General features: G+C 42.3%; 1 protein-coding gene and 1 pseudogene across 2 annotated transcripts in view; one reads left to right on the forward strand and one right to left on the reverse strand.

Moving 5' to 3' along the window:
• Positions 1-1266: 1266 nt before the first annotated feature.
• On the reverse strand, positions 1267-2228 carry LOC145858785 (uncharacterized; annotated as a pseudogene).
• Positions 2229-7410: 5182 nt separating this feature from the next.
• The window catches only part of LOC106574446 (Rho guanine nucleotide exchange factor (GEF) 10), a 106497-nt gene continuing 99503 nt past the window's right edge, over positions 7411-14404 (forward strand). For both annotated transcript variants that reach the window (XM_014150370.3, XM_014150449.3), the window contains exon 1: positions 7411-7603. In XM_014150370.3, the coding sequence (XP_014005845.3) occupies positions 7426-7603 (178 nt within the window). In that variant the 5' untranslated portion in view covers positions 7411-7425. The remainder of the gene's footprint in view (positions 7604-14404) is intronic.

Genomic DNA, 14404 nt, shown 5'->3' on the forward strand with positions numbered 1-14404 from the left:
CAAGCCACTTGAGCCACAGACTCCAAATAAGTGTCATGATGTTCAAAAAATTGCACTTGGTCTTATTTTCATGATTTGGACATTAATTCGCTTTGCAAAGCTAATACACATGTGGAAATGTGAGCAGCATTTTGAATTCCTAGATGAATTAGTTACAAACTTTTTTTACATTTGGAATTCAATAGCTTCTTGGTCATGTGACCTACTGACCTCAAACAAGGTTCAGAATGTCAACTGACTACACTTCTATATTGCACACCCTTTAGTTTGTCCATTTTCATCTCACACGTTTTTACATGCATTTTTTGTAACTTTCTAATTTCAATAGCTCCTTGGTTATGTGACCTACTGACCTCAAACAAGGTTCAGAATGTACACTCAGTGGGCCTAGACATTGCACACCCTTTTATTTGTCCATTTTCATCTCACACAATTTTACATTAATTCGCCTGCTCTTCCCCCTGAAGGACAGTGTCACTCACACAACTATTCCATTGGGCCTTCTCCCTGGGGCCTTCCTGACCTCCAGGCAGGCCCCCATTGACCTGGTGACCTCTGACTCCTGGCCTCTCGGCCTACACTCCCTGCCCGCCTGCCTGCCCTCTCCCTGGGCCTGAGAGTGTATAGCTTACTCCCTGGAACTACAGGCCTCCACACCTACTCTCCCTACCCGGTCAACACCCGTCTCCTTTTGACTTAGATTATAGCTTACTCCCTGGAATTATTAAAATGTCTATAGTCCCGCTATCAGGAATTCGAAACAGACTCTATGCTCCTGGTGACCCACTTTTTTTTGCTCACAGACTGTCCCCATTCCAACCTCCATGGCCTGAGTGCTGGCCTCCTTGTGCACCTGGTAATCTGAAACAAGCTCTGTGCACCTGGTGACCCGCCAGCTTTTATCCGCTCAGAGACTAAGTCCCCAAACCAACCTCCACAGCCTGAGTGCTGCCCCCAGCCCCTGAGTCTGGCCGCTCCTGCTCGGACTCTGAGTGCCCCCCGCCTTGGGGTAGGCCTCCTCATACACCTGGTAACCTTTTGACTTCCACAGAGAGTCCCAACCTGACTCACAGTCCCACCAGAGGACAGGCCTGGAGGATGGGCGACCACCACTACCTATCCAGAGCCCAATGTCAATGTCTTATGCCTTCTACCCGCCTGCCTGGGCTCTCTCACACTCTGTATCTGGCCTCTGGCCCTTCTCCATGCACCTGGTAACCCGTAAATAAAGGAGGATGGTGGAGGAAGACGCCTTCCGTCCCCGACAAAAGCTTGGGTCGAGGGCTAATTCTCGATAGATCGCAGCGAGTGAGCTGCTCTGCTACGTACGAAACCCTGACCCAGAATCAGGTCGTCTACAAGTGATTTAGCACCAGGTTCTCCACAAACATGCGGAGCATCAGGCGAGGGGCAGCAACTCATCCGGCCGCACCTCAGCCCCGTCACGAACGGCTCTACTCACCTGCCAAAAGAGGCAGGCTATCCCGGGCCAACCGAAGATCTGCGGCACTACGGTATCGTTACATTTAGGGGGGATTATGACCTAGAGGCATTCAGTCATAATCCCACAGATGGTAGCTTCGCACCATTGGCTCCTCAGCCAAGCACATACACCAAATGTCTGAACCTTCGGTTCCTCTCGCACTGATTAGGATTACTATTTCAACAACACATCATCAGTAGGGTAAAACTAACCTGTCTCACAATGGTCCAAACCCAGCTCATGTTCCCTATTAGTGGGTGAACAATCCAACGCTTGGTGAATTCTGCTTCACAATGATAGGAAGAGCCGACATCGAAAGATCAAAAAGCAACGTCGCTATGAACGCTTGACCGCCACAAGCCAGTTATTGTAACTTTTCTGACCTCCTGCTTAAAAGCCAAAAATTCAGAAGGATCGTGAGGCCCCACTTTCACGGTCTGTATTCATACTGAAAATCAAGATCAAGTGATCTTTTGCCCTTCTGCTCCACAGGAAGTTTCTGTCCTCCCTAAGCTCGCTTTAGGACACCTGCATTACCGTTTGACAGGTGTACCACCCCAGTCAAACTCCCCACTTGCCACTGTTCCCTGAGCGGGTCCCCGCCTCACCAGGTAAGTGAAAAAAATTATAAGAGTAGTGGTATTTCACCGGCGGCCGATGCCTCCCACTTATTCTACACCTCTCATGTCTCTTCACAGTTCCAGACTAGACTCAAGCTCAACAGGGTCTTCTTTCCCGCTGATTCCATCAAGCCTGTTCCCTTGGCTGTAGTTTCGCTAGATAGTAGGTAGGGACAGTGGGAATCTTGTTCATCCATTCATGCGCGTCGCTAATTAGATGACGAGGCATTTGGCTACCTCAAGAGACTCTTAATTATTCCCCGCTGTTTACCCCTGCTTCATCGAATTTCCTCACTTTGACATGAGAGGGTCACAGCCACCCCGAATGTGGTTTGAATGCGACCATGAAGGGAAGTATGCTACGGTCAGATATCATCAAATTTACATCCATTTGAGTCGTGCCCGGTGGTATCATCAGAGGCTTTTCTGTCTAAAAAACTGGACATCATTTGCCGCTACTAACCTTCTGTGGACTTTAACTGGGTTTTTACACCCAATCGACATCAAGTGCCAGTGCAATTATTATAGGCTTGAGAACCAAATACTCCTCACAGTATCTAGCGGCACCATCGACCGGGTGTCGGAAGAAGCAACAGAAAATAATCATCCCCTCTCACCCCTTTCATTTGTGTTAGATGAAAATGGACAAACGAAAGGGTGTGCAATGTGTAGGCCCGCTGAGTGTACATTCTGAACCTTGTTTGAAGTCAGTAGGTCACAAGACCAAGGAGCTATTGAAATTTGAAAGTTAAAATGTTTTATGTAAAAACGTGTGAGATGAAAATGGACAAACTAAAGGGTGTGCAATGTGTAGGGCCACTGAGTGTACATTCTGAACCTTGTTTGAAGTCAGTAGGTCACATGACCAACAAGCTATTGAAATTCAAAATTTTAATAATTTAAAATAGTGTGAGATGTAAATCTACAAAAAAAAGTGTGTGCAATGTGCATCTATTCCATCGGGTTAGCTAGAACCAGTTTTGAAAGTTTTAGGAGTAATGGTTAGAGCTATTGAAATTTGAAAATTTTGATTTGTCACTATGTTGATGGTCCCTAACTGCTGTTGGTGGACATCGGGAAAACTACAGGCGAATATCCGCTGAATATCGAACCTGAATCCGTCTACCTCGGTGAAGTGAATGAACTACTAGCAGCTAGTTAGCTAGCTAGTAGCTACCGTCCACAGCCAGTTCAGCTCTAGCTAGCCTCTAGCTACAGTATCTGTCAGGTATCAGTATATAACATCTGTTGTGTGTATGGAAATATTTTGCAGCCTTTGTTTTGTCCCGTTTCAACAGAAGTAAATTTGATTATGTACCATTGTACCGTTAGCTAGCTGAGCTAGCCAAAAGTTGGCTAACGTTAGCTAGCACACTAACTTGAGCTATTATTTTTACCTCAATCACAGTAGACCTAAATTAAATGATGAAACCAGAGGCCAAACGATTGAGGACCGATATTCAGACTTTTTTTCATCTCAATTTGAGTTTCTATTAGTCAGTATAGCAATGTAACATTATTGATCTGTCAGTTTCCCTATCTAATTCCCTACCTTTCACACAGACACAGTATAAACAGCTATACAGGCTTCACTGTCATGGTGCACAGTCAGTACACAACACTATGCTCATCATGTCTTAGCAGGATCAGATGGTGACAGGTGTCTCTGCAGGGTGAGACAGCCAGGGAAGACCAGTCTACGGAGCGGAGGTGAATTTTGCAGTATATTATAACAATCAGAGAATGGATACAAAGTTCCATCTTGAGTTGACGGGTAGGCTACAGTCTGGGATGTGGGAATAATGGTCATTTCAATTGTTGAACCATTGATACTATTCATGGATAATATAATGTACTGTATAAATGTACACCAATGTAATTTTTTGTCATGCCTCAACTGAGCAGGATCAGATGGTGACAGGGGTCTCATCAGGTTCAGGCAGCCAGGGAAGACCAGTCTGTGATGGAGCTGAGGTGAATATTTGCAGACTTTATCTTCTCAGTGCAGCAAACACTGGACAAACAAAAACCTTCAAAGATTGAAACTATTTTAAGACAGTCTGACAAACCTCTAAAGTTGATTTCCAAACTGTATCAAGGGGTTGATAGAGGCGTTTCCCGATGACACAAAACATGTAAATCAAAAATACCTGGGAGATGCTATTGATGACGATGAATGCATACAGATATGTTAGAATGCCCAGTCATGTTCATATAATCTCAGACATGAATTACTGCAGTTTAAGACCATCCATAGAACGTACTATATGCTAGTGAAACTGAATATCATGCACACAGAAATGTAATCTGTTGGAGTTGTAAAACACAAAAGGGGACATATTCGCTTATAGTATGGTATTGTGAAGGCTGGCTGAATTCTGGCAAAGAGTATGTTATTTTATCTCAGCATGTCTACAGATTCTCCCTTCTCCCTGTTTTTGTTTACATTTACATTTACGTCATTTAGCAGACGCTCTTATCCAGAGCGACTTACAAATTGTTTGCTTGGAAATGTTGATACTGGAGACTGTTATCAGAAGGAACTGCGTAACCTAGCATTTATAACAGCTAAGAAATGCATTGCCATTAATTGGAAGGTTGGTTATCCTCCCACAATGGATGGAAGAAATGTCAAGTTATGTATTACTAGATTTGATTTATTACAATATTAAGGGTATATTGTGCAACTTTCATAAGGTCTAGATGCCTTATATAGAATACAGTACGACAAAAGGAGTCTGTAATGAAAACATGCCCACGTCAGGGGAGATACCTATTTGATCAATCTCTAGCAGGCGGCTCGGTCTGGCTGAAATTTGATATAGAGGATGTCTTAATAAAGACAATCAAAAGTGTGTACTTTATTTGTAAGAGTTGTTCATTTGTTAGGCTATTGGTTAAATGTGCAACACAATATTGATTATTGAATTATCATTGATCTAGTTCAATCTTATCAATCACTTAAACATGTTAAATAATGATCTCTTACCTAGCTTGAAGACTGGGCATTTTGTCTTACTTTATGTTGTTCTAAATAGAGACGGCTAGAATTGCCAGGAAATTAGCTTTAGATGCCCCCAAAAATGGGAAGCCCCCCCCCCCACCAAGTTACTGTATGTCCCCCCCACTTCTAAAACCAAAGTTGCGCCCCTGCTTGATACACACAGGTACAGTTGAGCATGAAAAACCCATCAGCGTTGCAGTTCTTGACACTCAAACCGGTGTGCCTGGCACCTACTATCATACCCTGTTCAAAGGCACTTAAATCTTTTGTCTTGCCCTTTTGTCTTGCCCATTCTGAATGGCACACATACACAATCCATTTTTCAAATATCTCAAGGATTAAAAATCCTTCTTTGAGCTGTCTCCTCCCTTTCATCTACACTGATTGAAGTGGATTTAACAGGTGACATCAATAAGGGATCATAGCTTTCACCTGGATTCACCTAGTCTGTCATGGAGAGAGCAGGTGTTCCTAATGTTTTGTGGAATGATCCGTATACCTTCGATGTGGAAATGCCCTATTCACTTCCATTCATTTTTCGGCTCGGTATCGGGTTACCTTCAGACGACTCCCGTGACACCTGTGGGGGTTGTATAGCAAAATAACACTACCCCCTGACACATAATCAGTTACAGTATATTGTTCTGTCCATTGTTCTGTTTGGCTCAGACTAATTGATACTCATACAGCATGTAACATGTTGCCCAAAAAGTCAGACTATATTTTTGCTGTTTACAACAAAAACAGAAACAATGTATAGTTTCAAAACACAATCCAGAACTGTGAGACACAGATGTCATGTGGTTGACTTTTGAGATGTGATTGACCTTCTCTGACCTAGGGCTGCCTGATGCAAATCTGAGGACTGACTATTTTCCTTTCTCTCAGCAGTTAATGCGTTCGTTAGAGTCTCATCTTTCCATAGATGGGTCATATTATTCCAAACCATTCATATTAGCCAAAACCTTTCAAACACTACAGATGTTTTCGTAAGAAGACCGATTTTTGAGATGTCTCCTGGTCTGACAAACACCGCTGTAGCTCTGCCACCTTCCACCGCAGATGCAGAAGCCGACATTGGCGGATGGAGTGGATTGAGACGCAGCCCATGGAAGAAGAAAAAATATCTCTTGCTTAAACAGACGGATTTTGATGGGGATGTTTTTATTATGCTAATTAGATTGACATGCGTCAATCAAATGTAGGGGGTTTTAATCTCAGCATGACCAGTGAGACTAGCCACTTGAAGTATGAAGTTGTGCACAATGAATTTAATGCAATGTGTAATGTATCCATGAGATGGAGCTGTAGGATTAGCTGAATGCTCCAGGCCTCTGGAATGAACTCAGTGATTATTATTATTTATTTTTTTACCTTTATTTAACTAGGCAAGTCAGTTAAGAACAAATTCTTATTTACAATGACGGCCTAAAGATGGGAGCTCACTCATTTTAGTCAACTCTAGGGATCCAATATGGATAATGGATTATTTTGTGGTATTTATCAGATGTAAGGGGAACTGTCTATGACCTCATTTAATGTATTACATATTTTCGGCTTATGGAGAGGCTTGGCACAATCTCATTTTTGTCTATACTAGATGGACATCAGCATGGAGTTAATAAATTGTTGGGAATTGTTTACTGTTTATTAATTCAAACAAGAATAAATACTTTTGACTTCAATGCAATGTTGACTGCGAACTCTCCATAGACCTATAGGGCATGTGTGAAGAAATCAACAAATGTGTGTGTGTGTGTGTGTGTGTGTGTGTGTGTGTGTGTGTGTGTGTGTGTGTGCGTGTGTGTGCGTGTGTGTGTGTGTGTGTGTGTGGTACTTCAACAAGTTTGACGTGGCAAAGTCAGTTTATGATGAGACTGTAAAGTTGGAATACTTCACACTAATAGGGACATTAAATAATTTACACCAATGGTGGATCATAGTGCATAATTTGAAAGACCGTTTGTAAGTATAAGATTGTTATGCTTCTCTACATCTACGCTAATGAAGGATTAATGTTCAGCTGTTCCAAGGGAGCCGCCTCACTGACCACGTGGTACACATTGGAGCGTGTGTACTTCTGCTGCGTTCATAACCAAGTAGCAAGGTGGTAGAGGTCAGCATGTGGAACAAACCGGAGCCCAGGCATGATAGGAATTGGAGGGGAATTTAAGTGAATTTCTCCCAGTCGTATATGGTAAATACCACCTTCCCACTTGGTTATCAACGCATTATAAATGTGATTGAGGGCCTTTTGAGCCAATTAAGGCTTCGCACACGAATCTCCACCAATGACTGAGAAGGAGGCAGGGTCTTGGATGGAGTCAGATTGCATTGGGAAAAGCTTGGATAATTTTAGTAGAGGAAAATGGAAAAAGGGACAATTCATTTATAGGAGCAGAAGAAGTTCATCCTCAGTGTTTGACAGGGATTTCTTTGCAAATCTTTACTGTGGAACTAGAAAAAATAACGATATTCATCAGGATTCGAAACATGGTGAGTTCTATGTGTTGTGGAAAATATTCCCGAACTTCAATATTGTTTGAAAGTAATTTTTATGATTTACAATACAGTAATATAACCAGTACATTATGTTCGGCTGTATTTGGACGGTATTCTGCGAATGGAAGAGATCTAACTTACATGTTTTCTCTGCAAACAAAGTGAGTGGTCGTTCGCCCGGGTGCGCTGTTATAACGTGGCGACTTGTCTTTGCCAACATGTATCGGTTTGTCAATTCAGAGGCGCGTGTCTCATAATAATGTATCCTTGTGGGTTCTATTAGTTCGTCTACTATTGTAAACCTTTATGCTTGGAAACATACAAGGACAAAACAAATGAATGTATAATTGTATCTTTCTCATACACACAGTCTTTAGTATCTCAGGAATTTCAGTGTACGAAATTTGCAGGAACGTGGTTGTCACACCAATGACACAATTGTGCTGAATTTCTAGATGTTCTGTACAAACTCAATGCCGAAAGATATGGTGCCCCTCTCTTCTTTTTTCAAGGGTACAGGTGCATGATATTAAAATAGATTGCATAGTATCAAGTGCAACCTAAATGTAATTATGATTTTTATCCACTCCTTACCAAGACATTTAAGGCCTGACAATATAAACAATACTTTCCATCAGTTATTACAGGTTCACTGTTTATTTCTGATTAATTAACTAGTCTATAAACTAATAAACCAGGCTACTAATTATAAACTGTTGGTGAATGATAAAGTATTGTCATAACTGAGCAAATGTACTGTAGGAGTACTGTATAATACATTACCCTTTAGTTTCTGATTAAGTTTAGTATATCGATTTTAGCCTAGTCCAAAATAGTATTGGAATACCTATATAGCCAAACGTTGTACAGTGTATCATGAAGTTTGATTCAAACACTTAAGAAAGTGTTCCAGAGCACCCACCCCTAACTCCATTTCAACAAATTCACTTAGGCATGTATAGCATTCCTCAATCAAGCAAGTGCATGACTCCAATGAACTGGAACTTTCTTTGGTAACACTTGTATTAATCAGAAAAGTCTAATTTTAATCAAAATGTTTGGCCAAGTTGTTAGAGTAGCCTACAACCACATCCGATCAAACAGTATTCCAGGAATCTATGCGCCTCGGGCTAGGCTGCTAAAAGATGATTTAGATATGGTGAGCGCTTTGATCTGCTATTGTATTGTCTGGCTCCATGCTTGTCCAGTTCACTTTGCATCAGCACTGGGGAAAGAGTTGGAAGCCTCTGAGATTTGCACACACTATCGGTAATTTGCTTAGCAAATAGCCATGTCACTTGGCTGCTGTGAGTACAGATGCCTCTACCCCTGGTAATGACTCCTAAAAAGGGATCTCTGGTTTTTAGGGAGTGTGAGGACTCTTTGCTGTGCCCAGGTCTACTGCAGTCAGTGGTTCTCTAGCTGAGCAGTCAGGTGAAGTGAACCCTGGGCCTTTAGATGGCACGCACTACCTTGCATGACCCTTCATCCTGTAGAACAAACACCACAGGTACATCACCATCATGCCCTAAACTTCCATCTTTATTTTGGCTCAACAGCTCTGGTTCCTGGCTTATCCTTGCATGCTAAGAATCCAACCATAACTCCTTCAGCATCCCACCTAGTTTGTCCTTAGCTTCATACCAGAGGGTTGATTTCAGATTGGGGAGCCTCTGTTGTTATTCTTTTCCTGGTTGTTATTGTCGCTCACAGATGCAGCTGGACAGAATCACTAATTTCCCAAAGTGTGTGTGTCGGGTCTGTAAGTTCATCCAGTGGGTAGGGGCTTATGGGAAAGCCTCAGAGTGTCTGGCAGAGGGTGAGAGTCAGGCCAGAGTGCATAGCAGTCCGCAGAGAGGAGCATACTTCCGATTTTTCAGAGGACTGTGCGATCATGCACTAAATCCTCCCATTCACCACTGAGGAGCCACTGAGATGTAATGTGGATCAGCACATCACACAGCCATAGCTGGGTGTGAAACTGACTGACTGGGCCTTTCGTCCTTCGTTCTGGAGGTGGACATGGGAGATTTGTCACCAAAATGTGTATTTACCAGCTGTGAACATCTGTGTTCAGAATTGGACTCGAGCTGTGAAGCTTCTAGTTCCGTTGTCAATATTTTTGGACACTATGGATCTGTGACTTTCTCCAATAATGTCTTGTCATTTACACTATTCAATTGTCACTATTACATACAAACCACACTGGCCATGTTGCGTGCGCAAGTGTTGCAAAATAAATGTACAAACGTTATTCAAGCATTTCACCCACACCGCTCGCGCACGTGAACAGGCGTCTGCGGAGCCAAGCGCTAAAGTAGAACTTGTTTTTATTTGACACACTTCCACGTGCTGCAAGTCCCCTCCTTATTGGATATCAGGAAGATAGAAACCCACATGGATGCTTGAAAGACAAACAAGGATAAATTAATTAAAGATAACTAACTAAAAACTAGGTTTCCCTTTTTAATCTGTGGATTATTCGTCGGAGTAGAGAAACTCACGATTTTATATGACGCCGGGTCAAAATTATACAAAGAACCAGCTAAAAAGAGGACGGTATGCATGTCAGGTAAAATAACAACCCAATGTTCATCTCCCAGGACAAACTAGCTAGCAGTAGCAACTAGCCATATGTCCATGAATGTTTTATGTGTGTTTCACACATAATTAATATATTTGAAATGAATATATTTGATTAAAATTAGATTTTGGTATTTTAACCTGCATGTCATAATCATGTCTGGTGTGGATGGACAAAATCAGCATGTGCACGGGGACGCACACACGTGGCCGATGTAGTCAGCATGTTAGGGTGACTAATGAAACTCCTAAACACTATCTCCAGTACCCACTCTGAAGTCAGCATAATGCATATTACTGTAAATGTCAAAGTTTTGAACTGGCCTGTTGTCATTTGTCGTAATTTGAGGTTGGGAGAGAATTTTGTTCTACTGACATTAAAATGCATCCAGAGCTATTAGCTGGGCAGCTAACAACGACCTATTTGGCCTCTCCCTCTCTACTATTGCCTCACACACTGACATAGTGTTCTGTTCTTCTGATGACATGTTGGACTCCCTCAAGGCCTCCGTCTGCACTGGGTGGGTGGGGACCCTCTTTCTGAGGGACTGTGGCCTGCGTCTTTAATGGGACATTACATACTGTAGCAACTCCTGTGGTACACTGTATACTTTACCCAACAACTGCTGTGTTCAAAGGCCTAGACTGGGAGGGTTAGCCTATTTAGAAGGGAATGATTTCATCCACCTCTTCTGTGAAAAATTTGTCAAATGACTAAGATGGCTGGCCTTGCTTAGATCGTATTGGGAGACAACAAAATGAAGCAAAAAGCTATTCTGTATTTTTAGAAAAGGTCTAACTTGAATATTCTGCCAGAGGTACTCTATCTAAAGGTTAATCACATCATTTTCAAGCACTCTCTGAGGGAGGACAAGATCTTACATGTACTGCAATTCGTCAAAAGCTTGCTGTGTTCTTCAGTGATGGGTGTGTGTTACCTAGCACTGTTTATGACACCACAGGAATGGATCTCTGCTGTTGTTCTGGACTACACTTCAATTTGGGGATCTCTGATTAATACTCATATTCTCAGTGTAGACACTCAATAGTGCCTGATCCCTCCACATGTCCAAATGTCTATACACCAGGGACCTACCCTAAGAAAGCCAGTGCAGCTTTAACCCTAACCCTATTGCATTCTATTGAAGTGTATTTCCCACACCAGACACCCATATACTGTAATTACAGCTGCTGATGTGAAATGCCATGCTGCTCCTCTGGCTTATATTGATCCCTGTATCTAGGCCAGCTAACATTTCAGGCCTGTCAGAGGCTTTAGAAAGCAGCTATGAACATGATATTTAGCTATGGAATGGTATACATTGAGTTACTGCTAACTCGCTCTGTAGATCTATTTAATTTCTCCTTATGGACTCTAATTTCCCAGTGTGTGCAAACTGCTCTGCTATATCATCTGTTATTGCTGACAAATGAGCATTCCTAATGTTCGTTGGAACTCTAGATTTCTAATGAGAGAAATATCCAATATCCTTTAAGTTCCACTCCTTGAGGGCTGACAGACTGCAGGCTGCTCTCTCAATCTCTCTCTCACTGTGGTGTTTCAACCGCTCCTCCTCAGCATGTCATAAAACTGCTCGGCCTGGCCCCTTGTCAACACACACACACAGACAGACAGACAGACAGACAGACAGACAGACAGACAGACAGACAGACAGACAGACAGACAGACAGACAGACAGACAGACAGACAGACAGACAGACAGACAGACAGACAGACAGACAGACAGACAGACAGACAGACAGACAGACAGACAGACAAGACAAGACAAGACAAGACAAGACAAGACAAGACAAGACAAGACAAGACAAGACAAGACAAGACAAGACAAGACAAGACAAGACAAGACAAGACAAGACAAGACAAGACAAGACAAGACAAGACAAGACAAGACAAGACAAGACAAGACAAGACAAGACAAGACAAGACAAGACAAGACAAGACAAGACAAGACAAGACAAGACAAGACAAGACAAGACAAGACAAGACAAGACAAGACAAGACAAGACAAGACAAGACAAGACAAGACAAGACAAGACAAGACAAGACAAGACAAGACAAGACAAGACAAGACAAGACAAGACAAGACAAGACAAGACAAGACAAGACAAGACAAGACAAGACAAGACAAGACAAGACAAGACAAGACAAGACAAGACAAGACAAGACAAGACAAGACAAGACAAGACAAGACAAGACAAGACAAGACAAGACAAGACAAGACAAGACAAGACCAGACCAGACCAGACCAGACCAGACCAGACCAGACCAGACCAGACCAGACCAGACCAGACCAGACCAGACCAGACAAGAAGGGCCTTCTATGCCATCAAAAGGAACCTAAAATTCGACATACCAATTAGGATTTGGCAAAAAATACTTGAATCAGTGACAGAACCCATTGCCCTTTATGGTTGGGAGGTCTGGGGTCCACTCACCAACCAAGAATTCACAAAATGGGACAAACACCAAATTGAGACTGCAACAAAAGAGCTGTAAAATATCCTCCGTGTACAATGTAAATAATGCATGCAGAGCAAAATTAGGCCGATACCCGCTAATTATCAAAATCCAGAAAAGAGCCGTTAAATTCTACAACCACCTAAATGGAAGCGATTCCCAAACCTTCCATAACAATGCCATCACCTACAGAGAAATGAACCTGGAGAAGAGCCCGCTAAGCAAACTGATCCTGGGGAGCAGAGCCCAGGACAGCAACACAATTAGACCTAACCAAATCATGAGAAAAGATAATTACTTGACACAATGGAAAGAATTTACAAAAAAACGAGAATGCTATTTGAACGTAAAGAGAGTGTACATTCACAATACCTGACCAATATTTTACTATGTACAGACTCAGTGAGCATAGCCTTGCTATTGAGAAAGGCCGCCGAAGGCAGACCTGGCTCTCAAGAGAAGACGGGCTATGTGCACATTGCCCACAAAATGAGGTGGAAACTGAGCTGCACTTCCTAACGTCCTGCCAAATGTATGACCATATTAGAGAGACATATTTCCCTTAGATTACACAGACCCTCAAAGAATTCGAAAACAAACCCAATTTTGATAAACTCCCATATCTATTGGGTGAAATACCACAGTGTGCCATCACAGCAGCAAGATATGTAACCTGTTGCCACAAGAAAAGGGCAACCAGTGAAGAAAAAACACCATTGTAAATACAACCTATATTTATGTATTTTCCCTTTTGTACATTAAGTATTTGAACATCAGTACAACACTGTATATACACATAATATGAAATGTTTAAATGTCTTTATTCTTTTTGAACTTTTGTGAGTAATGTTTACTGTTCATTTTTTGTTTATTTCACTCTTGTTTATCTATTTCACTTGCTTTGGCAATATAAACATATGTTTCCCATGCCAATAAAGCCCCTTAAATTGAATTGAATTGAGAGATAACTACAGAGAGGGGAAAAGGACAGAGAGTGAGCCTGGCCATTTTAGTATGCTGCAGGGCACTGTCCTCCCCAGCACAAGTGTCTTTGTCATCCCTGCCCATCCATTCAGAGAGGCCTGTTGTGTATAATGGACCACTGATTACAGTAACGCTGGCAATGGGAGATCATGACACACTGCCAATAACATAGCCATGCAGAGAGCACAGAGTCCAAGAAGCAGAATGTGTGTGTGTGTGGGTCTGTGTGTGGGTCGGTGGGTTTGTATTACTATCCTTGTGGGTACCAGAAGTCACCACAAGGATAGGAAAATTCTCTCAGGTCCCCACGAGGACAAAGGCTATTTTAGGGTTACGGTGAGGGTTAGGGAAATCAATTTTAGGTAGGATAGTAATACTGTGTGTGTGTGTGTGTGTGTGTGTGTGCGTGTTTGCGCGCAGAGAAGGAGAAGGAGAGATGGACCTAGAGGATTCTCCCTACTGGTGCCAATGTGCACTCCAGAGCAGGCTCTTGGTTTTGTTTGTGACTCTGTCATACAATTTCTGGAATGCCACTCCTCAATAAGGGCGCATGAGATGTTTTTGGCTTAAAACAAGTGTCAAAAATCTGCTTGCAGTCTTGGTTTAAAGTCTCCTAGATTGTGATTTTCATTATGTAGTACTACTGTATGTATACATGATAATTCCTCACCATTTGAGAACATGTTTATTATTACTATTGTGACTGGTGTTATTACCAATGCTTTAGTGATGATTGTTGTGACTGCACT

Source organism: Salmo salar, chromosome 01 (genome assembly GCF_965601325.2).
Source record: "Salmo salar chromosome 01, fSalSal1, whole genome shotgun sequence".
NCBI lineage: Eukaryota > Metazoa > Chordata > Actinopteri > Salmoniformes > Salmonidae > Salmo > Salmo salar.